Below are 19,565 nucleotides of genomic sequence, written 5' to 3'. Positions count from 1 at the left end.
GTTCAGGATCAGCTTCAATAAGAATGTCTTTATCCCTGTTCCTGCTCATATGAAAAAGAAGAGAACCTTATAGAAAATTTCAAAAAAGAAGTAGACATGGTAGCTGAACCCACCAACAATGGTGGAGATGCAAGGAAGATGCTTGGTGACTTTACTGCACCAACTTCTGACTTCTATGGAAGAAGCATCTCAATTCCTGCAATTGGAGCAAACAACCTTGAGCTTAAGCCTCAATTAGTTTCTCTAATGCAGCATAATTGCAAGTTTCATGGACTTCCATTGGAAGATCCTCATCAGTTCTTAGCTGAATTCTTGCAAATCTGTGACACCATTAAGACCAATGGGGTTGATCCCAAGGTCTATAGACTTATGCTTTTCCCCTTTGCCGTAAGAGACAGAGCTAGGATATGGTTGGACTCACAACCTAAAGAAAGCCTGAACTCTTGAGAAAAGTTGGTCAATGCTTTCTTGGCCAAATTCTTTCCACCTCAAAAGATAAGCAAGCTTAGACTGAAAGTCCAAACCTTCAGACAGAAGGAAGGTGAATCCCTCTGTGAAGCTTGGAAAAGATACAAGCAATTGATCAGAAGGTGTCCTTCTGACATGCTTTCAGAATGGAGCATCTTATGTATATTTTATGATGGTCTGTCTGAATTGTCCTAGATGTCATTGGACCACTCTGCTGGTGGATCTCTTCATTTGAAGAAAACCCCTACAGAAGCCCAGAAACTCATTGAGATGGTTGCAAATAACCAGTTCATGTACACTTCTGAAAGAAATCCTGTGAATAATAGGATGACTCAGAATAAAGGAGTTCTTGAGATTGATACTCTAAATGCCATATTGGCTCAGAATAAAATATTGACTCAGCAGGTCAATTTGATTTCTTAGAATCTGACTGGAATGCAAGCTGCATCCGATAGTACTAAGGAAGCTTTATCTTAAGGAGAAGCTTATGTCCTTGAGAATCCTAGAATGGAAGAAGTGAATTACATAGGAGAATCCTATGGAAACACTTACAATCCTTCATGGAGGAATCATCCAAATTTCTCATGGAAGGATCAGCAGAAGTCTCAATAAGGCTTCAATAATAATAATGGTGGGAGAAATAAGTTTGGCAATAGCAAGCCTTTTCCATCATCTTCTCAGCAACAGACAGAGAATTCTAAGCAGAGCCTCTCTGACTTAGCAACCATAGTCTCTGATCTATCTAAGACCACTCTCAGTTTTATGACTGACACAAGGTCCTCCATCAGTAATTTGGAGGCACAAGTGGGTCAGCTGAGTTACTAAAATCCCTCCTAGTACTCTCCCAAGCAATATAGAAGAGAATCTAAAGAGAGAGTGCAAGGCCATCAATATATCCAAAGTGGCCGAACCTATAGAGGAGGAAGAGGCAGTGATTTCCAGTGAGGAAGACCTCAATGGACGTCCACTGACCACTAAGGAATTCCCTAATGAGGAAACAAAGGAATCTGAGTCTCATACAGAGACCATAGAGATTCCACTGAACTTACTGTTACCATTCATGAGCTCTGATGAGTATTCTTCCTCTGAAGAGGATGAAGATGTTGCTAAAGATCAAGTTGCTTGGTGTCTAGGAGAAATCATGAAGCTTAATGCTAAGCTATTTGGTGATGAGACTTGGGAGGATAAACCTCCATTGCTCATCAATGAATGAATGCCTTGGTTCAACTAAAATTACCTCAGAAGAAACCGGATCCCGGAAAGTTCTTAATACCCTGTACCATAGGCACCATGACCTTTGAGAAGTCTTTGTGTGACCTAGGGTCAGGAATAAACCTTATGCCACTCTCTGTAATGGAGAAACTAGGGATCTTTGAGGTACAAGCTGCAAGAATCTCACTAGAGATGGCAGACAAATCAATGAAACAGGCTTATGGACTTGTAGAGGATGTCTTAGTGAAGGTTGAAGGCCTGTACATCCCTGCTGACTTCATAATCCTAGACACTATGAAGGATGAGGATGAATCCATTATCCTTGGAAGACCCTTCCTAGCCACAACAAAGGTTGTGATTGATGTGGACAGAGGAGAGTTAGTCCTTCAATTGAATGAGGACTACCTTGTGTTTAAGGCTCAAGGATCTTCTTCTGTAACCATGGAGAGGAAGCATGAAAAGCTTCTCTCAATACAGAGTCAAACAGAGCCCCCACACTCAACTTCTAAGTTTGGTGTTGGGAGGCCACCATTAAGCTCTGAATCTCTGTGGAGCTCTCTAAGAGCTCACTGTCAAGCTATTGACATTAAAGAAGCGCTTATTGGGAGGCAACCCAATGTTATTTAATTATATTTATTTTTATAGACATTTGTTTTCCATTGTCATGTTATGTCTTCTTTAGGTTGATGATCATGTGGAGTCACGAAAATAGCTGCAGAATTAAAGTAGAATCAAAAACAGCATCAAAAATAGCACACCATGGAGGACAGGCTTATTGGCGTTTGAACGCTAGTAAGGATAGTAGAATGGGCATTTAACACCCAGTCTAGCAGCATTCTGGGTGTTAAATGCCAGAATTGGCAGACAGACTGGCATTAAACGCCAGAAAAGGGTGTCTGGAGGGCATTAAACACTAGAAAAGGGCATCAGCCTGGTGTTTAACGCCAGAAAAGGTAGCAGAGATGGTGTTAAACGCTAGAAATGGCACACAGAGGGCGTTTAAACGCCAGAAAGGTGCAGGAACCAGAATTCCTTGACACCTCAGGATCTGTGGACCCCACAGGATCCCCACTTACCCCACCTCTCTTTCTCTGCTCTTCACACCTTTCCATTATACTCTTCCCCAAATACCTTTGACCAATCACATCAACACGTATTCCCCAAACACCATTCACCTATCAAATCCTACCCTCTTCCCCATAATCTCTTCACTACTCATATCCATCCACTATTCCCCAAAAACCCATCATAAAACCCCACCTACCTCACCATTCAAATTCAAAACATTTTCCTCTTAAACTGAACTCCTTCATACACAACTTTCCCCTCTCTCTTACCCTATAAATACCCCTCCTTACCACTTTCAATTTTACACATCATAAACACTTAAACCCCCTTGGCCAAATTCAAAACACCCTTCAATCTCCTCTATTTCTTCTTCTTCTCCTCATTTCTTTCTTCTTTTGCTCGAGGACGAACAAACCTTTTAAGTTTGGTGTGGAAAAAAGCTCTGCTTTTTGTTTTTCCATAACCATTAATGGCACCTAAGGCCGGAAAAACCTCTAGAAAGAGGAAAAGGAAGGCAATTTCTTCCACCTCCGAGTCAGGGGAGATGGAAAAATTCATCTCAAAAGTCCATCAAGACCACTTCTATGAAGTTGTGGCCAAGAAAAAGGTGATCCCCGAGGTCCCCTTCATGCTCAAAAAGAGTGAATATCCGGAGATCCGACGTAAGGTTCGAAGAAGAGGTTGGGAAGCTCTCACCAACCCATCCAACAAGTCGGAATCTTAATGGTTCAAGAGTTCTATGCTAATGCATGGATCATTAAGAACCATAATCAAAGTGTAAACCCGAACCCAAAGAATTGGCTCACAATGGTTCGGGGGAAATACTTGGATTTCAGTCCGAAAACTGAGGTTGGCACTCAACTTGCCAATAATGAGAGGAGATTCTCATCCTTTCACTAGAAGAGTCAACTTTGATCAAAGGTTAGACCAAGTCCTCACAGACATTTGTGTGGAAGGAGCACAATAGAAGAGAGACTCAAAAGGCAAGCCAGTTCAATTGAGAAGGCCTGACCTCAAACCTGTGGCTAGGGGATGGTTGGAGTTCATCCAACGCTCTATCATTCCTACTAGCAATCGGTCCGAAGTAACTGTGGATCGAGCTATCATGATCCATAGTATCATGATTGGAGAGGAAGTGGAAATTCATAAGATCATACCTCTAGAACTATACAAGGTGGCTGACAAGCCCTCCACTTTGGCAAGGTTAGCCTTTCCTCATCTCATCTGTCACCTATGCAATTCAGTCAGAATTGTCATAGAGGAAGACATCCTCATTGAAGAGGACAAACCCATCACTAAAAAGAGGATGGAGCAAATAAGAGAGCCCACTCATGGACCTCAACAAGAGCATGAGGAAAACCCTCATCAAGAAATCCCTGAGATGCCTTAAGGGATGCATTTCCCTCCACACAACTATTGGGAGCAACTCAACACCTCTTTAGGAGAATTGAGTTCCAACATGGAGCAACTAAAAGTGGAGCACCAAGAGCACTCCATCATCCTCCATGAAATCAGAGAGGACCAAAAGACCATGAGAGATGAGCAACAAAGGCAAGGAAGAGACATAGAGGAGCTCAAGCACTCCATAGGATTTTCAAGAGGAAGAACTAGCCACCGTCACTAAGGTGGACCCATTCTTTAATTTCCTTGTTCTTATTTTTCTATTTTTCGGTTTTTTTTTGCTTTATGTTTTGTCTATGTTTGTGTCTTTATTACATGATCATTAGTGTTTAGTGTCTATGTCTTAAAGCTATGAATGTTCCATGAATCCTTCACCTTTCTTAAATGAAAAAATGTTTTCTGAAAAAGAAAAAAAAAGCACATGAATTTTGAATTCTATCTTGAAATTAGTTTAATTATTTTGATGTGGTGGCAATACTTTTTGTTTTCTAAATGAATGCTTGAACAGTGCATATTTTTTATAGTGAAGTTTATGAATGTTAAAATTGTTGGTTCTTGAAAGAATAATGAAAAAAGAGAAACATTATTGATAATCTGAAAAATCAGAAAATTGATTCTTGAAGCAAGAAAAAGCAGTGAAAAACAAAGCTTGCGAAAAATAATGGCGAAAAATAAAGAAAAAAAGAAAGAAAAAGAAAAAGCAAGCAGAAAAAGCCAATAGCTTTTTAAACTAAAAGGCAAGGGTAAAGAGGATACAAGGCTTTGAGCATTAATGGATAGGAGGGCCCAAAGGAATAAAATCCTGGCCTAAGCAGCTAAATCAAGCTGTCCCTAACCATGTGCTTGTGGCGTGAAGGTGTGAAGTGAAAAGCTTGAGACTAAGCAGTTAAAGTCATGATCCAAAGCAAAAAGAGTGTGCTTAAGAACTCTGGGAAGCTCTAACTGGGGACTCTAGCAAAGCTGAGTCACAATCTGAAAAAGTTCACCCAGTTATGTGTCTGTGGCATTTATGTATCCGGTGGTAATACTGGAAAACAAAATGCTTAGGGTCACAGCCAAGACTCATAAAGTAGCTGTGTTCAAGAATCAACATACTGAACTAGGAGAATCAATAACACTATCTAAATTCTGAGTTCCTATGGATGCCAATCATTCAGAACTTCAAACTATAAAGTGAGATGCCAAAGCTGTTCAGAAGCAAAAAGCTACTAGTCCTGCTCATCTAATTGAAACTAATCTTCATTGATATTTTTGAAATTTATTCTATATTCTCTGCCTTTTATCCTATTTTGTTTTTAGTTGCTTGGGGACAAGCAACAATTTAAGTTTGGTGTTGTGATGAGCGGATAATTTATACCCTTTTTGGCATTGTTTTTAAGTAGTTTTTAGTATGTTTTAATTACTTTTTATTATATTTTTATTAGTTTTTATGCAAAAATCACATTTATAGACTTTACTATAAGTTTTTGTGTTTTTCTGTAATTTCAGGTACTTTTTGGCTGAAATTGAAGGACCTGAGCAAAAATCTGATTCAGAGGCTGAGAAAGGACTGCAGATGCTGTTGGATTCTGACCCTCCTGCACTTGAAGTGGATTTTTTGGAGCTACAGAAGCCCAATTGGCGCGTTCTTAAATGCGTTGGAAAGTAGACACCTTGAGCTTTTCAGCAATATATAATAATCCATACTTTGCCCGAGATTTGATGGCCCAAACTGGTGTTTAAATGCCAGCCAGAGACCCTTTTCTGGCGTAAAACGCCAGAACTAGAGTTAAACGCCTAAACTAGCATCCAAGCTGACATTTAACTCTAGAAATGGCCTATGCACGTGTAAAGCTCAATGCTCAGCCCAAGCACACACCAAGTGGACCTCAGAAGTGGATTTCTGCACTATCTGCACTTAGTTACTTATTTTCTGTAATCCTTAGTAACTAGTTTAGTATAAATAGCACTTTTTACTATTGTATTCATAGATGTTTTGGAACCTCTTTTAACTTTTATGTTACATTTGGGAGGCTGGCCATTCGGCCATGCCTAGACCTTTTTCTCTTATGTATTTTCTACGGTGGAGTTTCTACACCTCATAGATTAAGGTGCGGAGCTCTGCTGTTCCTCATGAATTAATGCAAGTACTATGACTACAACCCCAAAGTGGTCCCTAAGATTGGGCGAGTTATCCATACTTGTCCTTGACTTTCAAGATTCCCTAAAAGCATCCCTGACATTTTTCTCCGGGACCCATAGTTGCCTTGCAATCCTTTCCGGCGCCAAGTCAGCAAACGGAGGGATGATCTGGCACCTCCAATGCCACGCTGGAGCCAGCAACGGCTAGCTGATGTGGCAAATCTGAATTTTGTACCCAATGTGGTCCCTGGTCCCATTAAAACTCTAAAAGTTAAGAATCGTTATTATAAATAGTATTTCTTCTTCTCTCCTTCGTCCCATAATTCTGGTCCACCATTGAAGCTCTGAAGTAATGTTTGGAGGTGAAGGGCAAGCCAGTGGGAGCTCGATACGGTCAACAAGCAATGGATATAGGGCGAAGACCTAAAATCGTAGCAGGGCTATGCGTGTACCAGAATGGTGTGGTTGCGGCTTCCGACCTGTGCTCCGGTGGTCTGGGACACATTCCAACCCAAATAAGCCCTTTTTTGGATGCCCAAATTATAATGTTAGCTTTAATTGTTGGTTTTTCCTGATTTTTCATTCCTTCTCCAACTTCTAATTTGGTTATTGAAACATTGGTTGACTGCAGACAATTGGTAAAAGATGATGTGGTTTGTTTGTTTGGGCAGATGTTGGGCAAGAGGCTGTCCCTGTAAAATCAGAAAGTCTTAACTATAATGATGAGCAGAAGATGACAGAAGGTTGGAGGCTGGAAAAATTAGAATCGGATGTTAGGAGTCAAAAGTTTATGATCAAATTATTGTTTGTGGTTGTTTCTGTAATGCTATTGTTCTTACTAGTGGTATTTTGCAAACTTTGATCTCAATGTTGAGTAATGATGCGATTGAGTTCATATGTGTAATATTTGCATGAATGAAAAAAAGTTGCTCAACATGTAACTGTGTTAGCCAACCTGTTGGAGATACTAACTATTTTTGTACCACTAAAGAAAATCTGGATATATAGAAATAGCAAAATATAGCAATAGAAAAATATATTAATCATTTTAAATTAACAAAGTCATGATTCATAACTTTTGACTGCCTTACAAAGCCATAAGAAGGTGCTGCTAACAAAATAAACATAACCATATGTCTGGTAACAAAGTAAACCTAACCAAACAAGCATGGTATACAAAATTACTTTCAAATTGTCTTATACAAAATAACTCCCAATACAACAAGCAAGAGTCTTCAATTTTTCTTCCTAGGTGCCTTGAATCCCGGAGTGGGAATGAACTTGAGGATACTGCCAAGTCTTACAGCTGTTCCTGAGCTAGCACCTTGCATGGGATTAACTGGCTCATGGGCAGAAGTTAGTGAGATAGATGATTTTCTCTTTGGTGGGAGCTTATCCGGTCTTGACTTAGGGATGGTACAAACTTCAGCAGCTTACAAGAATTGTAGTATATCAGAAGATGCGGTTATAATTACATAACACTAAACAATTTACAAGTTGTCATTAGATGAAAAATAAGTTGATTACCTGTTGAGACTCCTCTGGTTCAGAGTAAATTGGTTGAGAAAGCTCAACTTCAACTGGTTGGACATTAGTGTCATCATCATCAGCCGGAGCATCTTTACCAACATTGGCATCATCAGTGGCATTAGGATCAGGTTCAGCATTGGGGTCAGGTTCAGCAGCATTCAGACCATCCTCAACAACATTAGTTTCAGCTCTAGCTGTATTCTTAGCAGCAGCATATGCTAGTTTTTTCTTTTTACAACCCCTCTTTGTGTGTCCTTTTTCCCCACAGTAGCTACATGTGAATGGTGCAAGCTGCCTCTTTAGGTTTGTGTTGTCCTTGGTGGAAGTGGGTTTGGATTTCTTTGAGCCACCTTTAGCTTCATCTGTGCCTATCCGCCTTTTTTGTTGTAACTTACCTGGCCCCCTCTTAATCTTTGGAGGTTGGGGCTTAAGAGATTCTGAAACCTCCCAGAAAGTCTGCCCAGGAATGGGATTAATATGATGCTGATATGTCTCCCTATATGAGTCCATAGTAACTAGTTTGTGGCAAAAATCCTCTGGATTTTTGTTCACCCTAGCTAGTGCAGCACAGGCATGCACATAGGGTATTCCTATATCCGAAACAACAATTAATCAAGTTAGTACTTAGTGTTAGGTAGTAATATATGAATGAATGTTACTTTGGACAAAATAAAATCCACCTATCAGCATCCAAAATTGACATGTGCAAAGGTGTTTTCCTAGATCAACAACATGGTTGGCTGGGTAACCATGTACCTCAAATTTCTCATATCCAGTATCACCTGTCCATATTGGGTGCCAATATTTTGACTCTTTTCTCACTTTCTCCAGATGACTGTGAATTACTGGCGGCAACTTACCCACATGATTAACTAATTTTACCTTGTTCTTAGCTATTGTTCTCATGACAAACATTCTCACACCTTCAAGCAAAGTAATGATTGGCTTGGCCCTGGCCTCTTTAATTTTTGAGTTGAATACCTCGCATGCATTATTACATATGCTATCCAATTTAGGCCTGTGACTGAATTGACTCCTGGTCCAGTGTTCTCCTCCTCACTTTGATAGATATGCCCATGCATTCTCGTTGATAATCTTGATCTTGTTCATATTATCTCTGAACTCTTGATACGTTGTGGCTCGTGCACACTCCCACAGCAAGGATCTTAGTTGTAAATCCTTCTATTGCTTGTTAAAATTCTGCCACAAGTGCCAAACACAAAAGCGGTGATGAACACGGGGCATCACCTCTTCCATTACCGTCAACAAACCCTGTGCACAAAACCAAATACCATATCATCATAATAGACCCTGACTCTCATTGACGCTCACCATAACAGTCCCTGACTTCTAACAATTTACACATAATAGTCCCTGACTTCTAACAATTTACACATAATAGTCCCTGTTTTTGAGAAACGATACTCATATAAGTCCATCATATCTATCGAGGCTTATCCTCATTATTAAAATTCAGCATAGAAATAGCAGACAATGTTCATCTCTACTCATAACTAATAATATACACAATGCATACAATTCCCTGATGAATAAACAGCATAGATGTTCAACGCATGGAACATATAACAAAGCATACAATTTTCATATCCACTCATGACTAACAATCCACTATTTTCTAAGATACTCATGAATTAGAGAATACCTTCTGCATGTCAGAGATAAAGCACCACCCATTTTGCCTATAGTCTCCAAGGTGCTGGTGTAGCAACTCAAGAAACCACTTCCAATTCTCCTTGTTTTCTACGCCAACAATTGCCCACGCTATGATGTAGATATGGTGATTAGCATCCTGGCCCACTGCCAATAGAATTTGTCCACCAAATTAAGTTTTCAAGAAAGCACCGTCCAGTCCAATCAATGGTCGGCATCTGGCTTTGAAACCACTCTTGCAAACACTCAAGCACACATACATTTTATCAAATACTGGATCATATTCAGGTTGGGGAGTGCAACAAATTTCAACTGTTGATCCACGATTAGTCTTGAGAAGTGTAAGACCATAATCCCTCAGCATTTTGTATTGTTCCTTTTCATCCCCGAACACAGCATTTTGTGCATCAAAGAGGGCCCTTGATATTGAGTTCTTGTTCAAGGTCAAGTCAAACCTTGACTTGAAGTAAGTGGTAGCATCACATTGCTTAAAATTGGGGTACTTCCTAACCTTCTTGACTAGTTTACTCGCCACCCAATTTCTGTTAGCTGCCCTCTTCTTATCTTTCCTTGGGCATGTATGATCATTAAGGAATGTCTTTATTTGCCAACAAGTATCTTCATGATCCCTTGATGCATACACCACCAATGGACATCCTTTCACCTGACATGTAGCCCTCATCCTCATGTTGTCATTCTTCCTAAACCTAATCCGGCTACCCTCTTGGATTGTGAACTCCCTAACAGCCTCCTTAAAGTCCCATTTTGTGTTGAATTTCATGCCAACTTCCAGTTGTAGTTCTCCAAACCTTATACCTTCTCTGAACACAGGACAAAAATCTTTGGACTCCTCATCTGCCCCCTCATCCTCTGAATTGGGGGGAGTCTTCATTTCTTCAGAATGCCATGAATTTGCCCCGTCTGAGTCAGCCCCTGGATCATATGCATTATATGCATCATCCTCTGTTCTACCCACAAAGCATAGGTCCACATCCCCATCTGAGACCTCCTCAACAAATGCATCATCCTCAATAGTAACTTGCTCTTTATCCTTAGCAAACGCAGCAGCAGGAGCATGTTTAAATTTGATATCTTTTTTAACAGTCTTAGCCTTACAAACATCATTATCATAATCATCATCATCAGACGAAGAACTATCTTCGATCCTTGGCTTATACAAACTATCTTCGTCACTATCATATGAATCAGAGGATAGTGCATCACCTCCCTCCTGTCGTGCTTGCAACACCGCCTTTCCCTTAGCAACACTCCTCGTACAAGGCCTAAAATTAGGGGTGGTTGTTGTCGTTTTCTTCTTGAAGGTGGATTTCAGTGTGGAGTTGGATGTTGCTATTGACACACTTTTAGGGAGAATAGGCTTCGTAGGAGGATTCGACTTTGAATTGGTAGGAGGCTTTGGCTTTTGATTAGTAGGAGGCTTCGGCTGTGGATTAGTGAGAGGTTTTTCAAATTGATTAGTAGGAGGCTTTGCAAATTGATTAGTAGGAGGCTTCGGCTGTGGATTAGTGGGAGGTTTTGGCTTTTGATTAGTAGCAGGCTTTGCCTGAGATTGATCATTTGGATTGGCAAGAGACTTCTCCTGACTTGGAGGTTTTGAATTCGTGATAGATTCTGGCATAGTTGGAGGTGTTGGATTACTAGGAGGAGTCGGATTAATTGGAGGGTTCGGAATGTCAATGGTGTTGACAGGCGTTGCCTTGTCTTGGGGGGATTCACTGCTGGGGTTCCTCATTTTGTCATTAAGAGTGACCATAGCACCTTCTTCTTTTGCATCCATGCCAGCCTTTTCCTCCTCATCTTGTAAATAATCTAGAGATGACACCCCATGCTCAAAATACACATCCACCAATCCATTATTCTTGTGAGCAAGGAAACACATCTCCCTAAGCTCGTTGTCACTGTTTAGATTCCTTAATCCAGTTTCTAACGTCCTCCCGGGAACTAGCCACCAACAATGAAGGATCTTGTCATAGCCTAACTCCTTGTAATAATTCCTTATGAAGAAAACGTCCAAGGTATCCTCATCCAGATCACCTAGGCATGTTAAGTTATCAGGGATATATCTCAAATTTCCTTCATCATCTTTCTCAAAGTTTCCTCCATGATGAAACATTATATCCAACAACACATCCATCTGCATCAACAAATCAAAACGATTAAATCTCACACAATCGTCCCAGAGGACTTCAACATCATATTAAAATCCTATACGTTAATATCACAGTCACCAACATGCATTAACCCACTATTGAAAAAATCTCTGTTTCATTGCCAAAAAATAGAGCATATATACACCAAACCCTTTGCCCTAACAAAAATCCTTAAATACAATCCATTAAGGTAATGCAGCCATGAAACTCTAGGACAACCCAACACAGTAACAAGGCAATCATACACCTTCATCATATATTGATTCATGAAATAAATTCGAAAATTATTTTAACCAACACATACCTTCAACGACGCAGAAGACAGAGAAACCACTTGCCTCCAAAGGAGCAGCAAACTATTCAAACGAAGTGTGACAGTGGAGGAGACGGGGAAGACGAGGTTAAGTCGCTGCCATTGATGAGAGAATCGGAAGATGAAGACTGAGCGTGGAGGAGAGGAGACGAAGTGTGAGACTGTTCAAACAAATATGCTGAAGGCAAACCGTTTTCAAGGGCTCCAACTTAGGAACGATGTCGTTTACTTTTTCATTGGGCGCCAAATTGATACTGCGTCGTTTCACTTGGCTCCAACGTTGCATTGGAGGTGCCAGATCATCCCTCCGTTTGCTGACTTGGCGCCGGAAAGGGTTGCAAGGAAACTATGGGTCCCGGAGCAAAATGTCAGGGATGCTTTTAGGGAATTTTGAAAGTTAAGGACAAGTATGGGTAACTCGCCCAATCTTAGGGACCACTTTGGGGTTTTAGTCCAAGTACTATTGTTTCTCTTTCAATTCATGCTTACTCCTTCTCCAAGATATACTCTCGTACTTAATTCAGTTAAGTCAGAATGAAGGGGTGACCCGTGACAATCACCCACTATCTTCGTTACTCGCTTAGCCAAGATCCGCGTGCTTGACAACCACAAGAGGTCTACATGATGTTCAACGTAGTCATTGGACGACAGCCGGAGTATATTCTCTTGGGTCTCTAATCCACAGACCGAGTCCGTGAGATTAGAACCTTTGTGGTATAGGCTAGAATCAATTGGCAGCATGCCTGAGATCCGGAAAGTCTAAACCTTGTCTGTGGTATTCCGAGTAGGATCTAGGAAGGGATGACTGTGACGAGCTTCAAACTCACAAATGTTGGGCGCAGTGACAGTGTGTAAAAGGATAGAGAGATCCTATTCTGACACTAGTAAGAACCGATAGATAATTAGCCGTGCGGTAGCTGTACCTGGTATTTTTCATCTGAGATGAGAAATCTGACAGTTGATTAGCCATGCAGAAATCGTACTTGGACCATTTTCACTGAGAGGATCATACAGCTTGCCATGGAAGGGAGCATGCCTAATTGGAAGAAGACAATAGGAAAGCAGAGGTTCAGAAGCAACAAAGCATCTCCAAACGCTTATCTGAAATCCCACCAATGAAATACATAAGTATCTTATTTTATTTTATGTTTTATTTATCTTTTAATTATCAAAACCTCATAACCATTTGAATCCGCCTGACTAAGATTTACAGGATGACCATGCTTGCTTCAAGCCTACAATCTCCGTGGGATCGACCCTTACTCACGTAAGGTATTACTTGGACGACCTAGTGCACTTGCTGGTTAGTTGTGCGGAGTTGTGAAAAGTGTGATCACAATTTCGTGCACCAGTGTGCAACACCAAACTTAGCTCCTAGCAATGCAGAGAAATCTCCTTACTCTCTTATTGACAAGCTATGAAAAGTGAATTACCTTTGGTTGGGTTGCCTCCCAACAAGTGCTCTTTTAACGTCACTAGCTTGACGATTAGCTCTCTCAGTCGAGTCTGTATTTTGTCTTATCCCTTTCCTTCATATCACCCAAGTAGTGCTTGAGCCTTTGTCCATTTACAGTGAAGGTCCCCTGTGATTTTTCTTCTATAATTTCTATATTTCCATACAGAGAAACCTTGGTGATAAGAAAAGGGCCAGACCACCTTGATCTTAATTTCTCAGGGAAAAGTTTCAGTCTGGAGTTGTAAAGTAGCACTCTCTGTCCTTCCTCAAAGCTTCTTGGTGCCATCTTGAGGTCATGTCTTTCCTTTACCTTTTCTTTGTAAATTTTGGCATTTTCATAGGCTTGGGATCTAAATTCTTCCAATTCTTGCAGTTGCTAGAGCCTCCTTTCACCAGCAGCTTGACTATCAAAATTCAATAACTTGAGAGCCCAGAAAGCTTTGTGTTCGAGCTCTAATGGCAGGTGACAAGCCTTACCATACACCAGTTGATATGGAGACATCCCAACTGGTGTTTTAAAGGCTGTTCTGTATGCCCAAAGAGCATCATCCAGCTTCTTCGACCAGTCTTTTCTTGAAGCTCCCACCGTCTTTTCTAGGATCCTTTTTAGCTCTCGGTTGGATACTTCTGTATGGCCACTTGTTTGGGGGTGATAGGGTTTGGCAATCTTGTGCTTCACCCCGTATCTCAGGACGAGGGTCTCTAGTGGTCTATTGTAAAAATGGCTTCCTCCATCACTGATGAGTGCTCTGGGAACTCCAAACCTGCTAAAGATATTCTTTCTGAGGAAGTTCAAGACCACCTTGTTGTCATTTGTAGGGGTTGCAATGGCCTCCACCCATTTGGACACATAGTGCACTGCCACCAAAATGTAGTTGTTTGAGTATGAAGTTGGGAATGGTCCCACGAAATCAATTCTCCATACATCAAACAACTCAAGTTCTAAGATGAATTGCTGTGACATCTCATTTTTCTTAGGCAAATTTCCAGCCCGCTGACATTCATTACACTTCTTCACTAGCTCTCGTGCATCATTGAAGATGGTGGGCCAAAAGAACCCGCATTGCAAGACTTTTGCTGCAGTACTTTCTCCTCCAAAATGACCTCCATAGCAAGAACCATGACAATTCCATAAAACCTCTCTTCCCTCTTCTTCTGAAATACATATCCTGAGCAATCGATCTGAGCATTATTTGAATAAATATGGCTCATCCCAAATGAAATATTTTGCATCATTGATGAGTTTTCTATTTTGATACTTGTTGATCATTAAAGGAAATTTCCCAGTAGCCTTAAAATTAGCAATGTCTGTGAACCAGGTGCCTTATTAACCAGCATTAATTGCTCATCAGGGAAGAATTCATTGACACTTGATTTGTGGGTGCTACCTTCTTTACAGGGAATTCTGGACAAATGATCTGCTACTTTGTTCTCCACTCCCTTCTTGTCTTTAATCTCAATATTGAATTGCTGCAATAGCAAAATCCACTTTATCAATCTTGGTTTTGACTCTTGTTTTGCAAGTAAATATTTTAGTGCTACATGATCAGTGAAAACAATAACTTTAGATCCAATGAGATATAATCTAAACTTGTCAAATACAAACACTATTGCCAGTAGTTCCTTCTTAGTAGTTGTATAATTCCTTTGAGTTTCATTCAAAACCTTACTGGCATAATATATAACATGCACTAAATTGCCTTTCCTCTGCCCAAGCACTGCCCCAACAGCATAGTCTGATGCATCACACATCAGTTCAAAAGGCAAATTCCAATTAGGTGGGACAATGATAGGTGCTGAGGAAAGTTCTCTTTTCAGTGTTTCAAATGCTAGTGTGCATTTTTGGTCAAATACAAAAGGTGTATCAAAGACTAATAGGTTGCTCAAAGGCTTTGCAATTTTGGAAAAATCTCTGATAAACCTTCTATAGAAACCAGCATGGCCTAAAAAACTCCTAATTGCCTTGACATTACTAGGTGGAGGTAATTTCTCAATTAACTCAACCTTAGCTTTGTCTACCTCTATGCCTTTTTCTGAAATTTTATGGGCAAGGACAATCCCTTCTATTACCATAAAGTGGCATTTCTCCTAGTTTAGAACTAGGTTTGTCTCTTGGAACCTTTTTAATACTAAGGCAAGATGATTAAGGCAATTGGGAAAGGAATCTCCAAAAACTAAAAAATTGTCCATGAAGACTTCAATGAATTTTTCAATCATGTCTGAGAAGATAGACAACATGCATCTTTGGAAAGTTGCAGGGGCATTGCACAATCCAAATGGCATGCACCTATAAGCAAAAACTCCATATGGGCAGGTAAATGATGTCATTTCTTGATCTCTTGGATCAACCACTATTTAATTATAACCCGAATATCCATCAAGAAAACAGTAATATACATGTCCTGCCAATCTCTCCAGCATCTGGTCCATGAAATGGAGTGGAAAGTGATATTTTCTAGTTGCCTCACTGAGTTTTCTATAATCAATGCACATCCTCCAGCCTGTTACTGTTCTTGTGGGGATGAGTTCATTCTTCTCATTGGGTACAACTGTGATCCCTCCTTTCTTTGGAACCACATGGACAGGGCTCACCCATGGGCTGTCTGAGATGAGATAAATGACTCCTGCCTGTCATAGCTTCATCACTTCTTTTTGGACCACTTCTTTTATGACAGGATTCAATCTTCTTTGGGCTTAAATGGAGGGTTTGGAATCATCTTCCAGCAAGATCTTATGCATGCATATGGATGAGCTTATCCCTTTTAAGTCACCAAGGGTCCATCCAATGGCATCTTGGTGCTTTTGCAGCACCTTGATTAATTCCTCTTCCTGTTCTTGACTAAGGGAAGAATTGATGATCACTGGGTAACTTCCGTCACTTCCCAAGTATGCATACTTGAGAGTAGGAGGCAGTGCTTTCAGCTCCAGTTTGGTTGCTTCTTTCTCCTTTTTCCTCTCCTCCAATGTGCTTAGAATAGACACTTCAGCTGAGTTGACATCAGCCACCTCAACATTTGACATGGATTCACCCTCTGTCTATCCTTCAATTGCTTCTTCAAAGGTTTCTTTCACCACAGTTTCCACTGCATCTAGCCTCATACATTCTCCTAGTGACTCTGGTGGATAGCTCATAGCCTTGAATACATTGAATACCATTCTCTCATCATGTAACCTAAGGGTAAGTTCCCCCTTTTGGACATTAATGATGGCTCCAGCAGTAGCTAAAAATGCTTTCCCAGAATTATTGAAGCCTTAGCTTCTTCCTCCATGTCCAATACCACAAAGTCAGCAGGGAAGATGAAGTCTCCTACTTTCACTAGAAAATCTTCTACTATTCCATGAGGGAATTTGAATGACCGATCTGCCAATTGGAGGGCCATTCTTATTGGTTTGGCTTCCTCAATCTTCATTCTTTTCATCATAGTTAAAGACATCAGATTTATACTAGCTCCCAAGTCAGATAAGGCTTTTTCAACTGTTATTTCCCATATGATGCAGGGAATTTGGAAGCTTCTGGGTCCTTCAATTTTTGAGGCAATTTATGTTGGATGATAGCACTACATTCCTCAGTTAAAACTACAGTTTCATCATTCCTCCATCTTCTCTTCTTGGTCATCAATTCCTTTAGAAACTTAGCATAAAGTGGCATTTGTTCTAGTGCTTCTGCAAAGGGAATGTTGATTTGAAGTTTCTTGAAAATCTCCAAAAATTCGGAGAGTTGGCTGTCCTTTGCATTCTTCATTAGGCGCTGAGGGTAAGGAGCCTTTGGGACATATGGACATAGAGCTTCTTTTTCTTTTGATGGAGTGGGAACAGGTGTTTGTGCTTCTTCCTTGTCCTCTAAACTACCCTATGCTTTCTCCTCTTAAATCTCCTTTGAATTCTCTGTCAATTCCCTTCCACCTCTGAGGGTAATAGATTTGCATTCCTCTCTTGAAGTTGTTTTGGTGGCATTCCCTGAACTGTGGCCAGGAGCATGCTTGGACAAATATCCAATTTGTGCTTCAAGTTTCTGAGTAGCAGCATCTTGGTTTTGCAAATTGGATACTACTTCCTCCTGGAATTTCTTCATGTCTTTAAACTCTTTGCAAAGATTTACAATCATAGCATCTATTTTGGCCATTCTGTCCTCATCATGTTGTGATAGTTGGTTGGAATTGAGGTGTTGAGAGTGGTCATGGTGGTTTTGGTAAGGTGGCTGTGAGTAAGTGTTTTGTGTGGTCTGGTACGGTTTTAGGTTGGAGTTTTGGTGAGTGGGATTATTATACTGGTTTGGATTATGAGCTCTGTGGTCTTGGCCTTGGTTTTGTTGGTTCCCCCACCTAAAGTTTCGGTTGTTCCTCTAACCAGAGTTATAGGTTTTAGAGTATGGATCATTAGCTTGCCTAGATGAATTTCCAAGGTAATTAGCTTCCTTCCAGTTAACTCCTTCTTCTGTGTCCAACTCTTCTTGGGGTGATGGTTGAGTGTGGATAGCTGCTACCTGATTCTTCTCTATTTGCTTGGTTAATTTAGCCAGTTGTTTAGTGATCATCTTGTTCTGAGCCAGGATTGCATCCATATGGTTTAATTCCAAAACTCCCCTATTGTTGCTCCTATCTGAGGCATAAAAATACTCATTGTCAGCCACTGTCTCTATAACATCAATGGCTTCTTCAATGGTCTTCTTCTTGTTAAGGGAACCTCCAGATGAGTGGTCTATAGCCTTCTTTGATTCATGATTCAGCCCTTCCTAGAAGATATGAATTTGCACCCACTCATTAAACATATCAGGGGGGCATTTCCTTGTCAAATCTTTGAATCTCTCCCAGGCTTCATAAAGAGTCTCACCATCCTGCTGTCTGAATGTCTGCACTTCAGTTCTTAGCCTGTTTACTTTTTGTGAAGGGTAGAACCTTGTTAAGAACCTATTCATTACATCTTCCCAGGTTGTCAAGCTGATGAGCGGATAATTTATACGCTTTTTGGCATTATTTTTACATAGTTTTTAGTATGATTTAGTTAGTTTTTAATATATTTTTATTAGTTTTTAAATAAAAATCACACTTCTAGATTTTACTATGAGTTTGTGTATTTTTCTGTGATTTCAGGTAATTTCTGGCTGAAATTGAGGGACCTGAGCAAAAATCTGATTCAGAGGCTGAAAAAGGAATACATATGTTGTTGGATTCTGACCTCCCTGCACTCAAAGTGGATTTTCTGGAGCAAAAGGAGTCCAAATGGTGCGCTCTCAATTGCGTTGGAAAGTAGACATCCAGGGCTTTCCATCAATATATAATAGTCCATACTTTGCGCGAGTTTAGAAGACGAAAACTGGCGTTCAACTCTAGTCCTCTGCCCTATTCTGGCGTTAAACGCCAGAAACAGGTTACAAGTTGGAGATAAACGCCCAAAACAGGTTACAACCTGGCAGTTAACTCCAGAAACAGCCTAGACACGTGTAAAGCTCAAGTCTCAGCCCCAGCACACACCAAGTGGGCCCCGGAAGTGGATTTATGCACTATCTATCATAGTTTACTCATTTTCTGTAAACTTAGGTTACTAGTTTAGTATTTAAACAACTTTTAGAGATTTATTTTGTATCTCATGACATTTTCACGTTTTACATTGTATCTCTACAGCATGAGTCTCTAAACTCCATGATTGGGGGTGAGGAGCTATGCTGTGTCTCGATGAATTAATGTAATTACTTCTGTTTTCTATTCAATCACGCTTGTTCCTATTCTAAGATACTCGCTTGTACTTAACCGTGATGAATGTGATGATCCGTGACACTCATCATCATTCTCAACCTATGAACACGTGCCTGACAACCACTTCTGTTCTACCTTAGATTGAGTGTGTATCTCTTAGCCTCTTGGTTCATGATCAGAGTCTTCGTGGTATAGGTTAGGATTATTGGCGGCCATTCCTGAGATCCAGAAAGTCTAAACCTTGTCTGTGGTATTCTGAGTAGGATCTGGGAGGGGATAACTGTGACGAGCTTCAAACTCACGAGTGCTGGGCAAAGTGGCAGACACAAAAGGATCAATAGATCCTATTCCAATATGAGTGAGAACCGACAGATGATTAGCCATGCGGTGACAGCGCATTTGGACCATTTTCACTGAGAGGACGAATGGTAGCTATTGACAATGGTGATCCACCAGCATAC

At 40.5% G+C, this 19,565-nt stretch overlaps 1 protein-coding gene and 1 non-coding gene across 2 annotated transcripts; one reads left to right on the top strand and one right to left on the bottom strand.

The window, feature by feature from the left end:
* Positions 1-7,505: 7,505 nt before the first annotated feature.
* LOC148577304 (uncharacterized) lies at positions 7,506-8,310 on the bottom strand. The gene is made up of 3 exons (XM_088501557.1): positions 7,798-8,310; position 7,751; positions 7,506-7,702 (listed from the first exon to the last, which is right to left on the bottom strand). Exons 1-3 carry the CDS (start codon positions 8,308-8,310, stop codon positions 7,506-7,508), a joined length of 711 nt encoding a protein of 236 aa, XP_088357683.1.
* Positions 8,311-18,173: 9,863 nt separating this feature from the next.
* On the top strand, positions 18,174-18,281 carry LOC148577303 (small nucleolar RNA R71). The gene has a single exon (XR_015904031.1). It is a non-coding gene; the product is annotated as a small nucleolar RNA R71 (small nucleolar RNA).
* Positions 18,282-19,565: the final 1,284 nt, after the last annotated feature.

This window comes from Arachis ipaensis, chromosome B1 (genome assembly GCF_059453495.1).
Source record: "Arachis ipaensis isolate K30076 ecotype BB chromosome B1, ASM5945349v1, whole genome shotgun sequence".
Lineage (NCBI taxonomy): Eukaryota > Viridiplantae > Streptophyta > Magnoliopsida > Fabales > Fabaceae > Arachis > Arachis ipaensis.
This window is presented reverse-complemented; position numbering and strand designations above follow the sequence as displayed.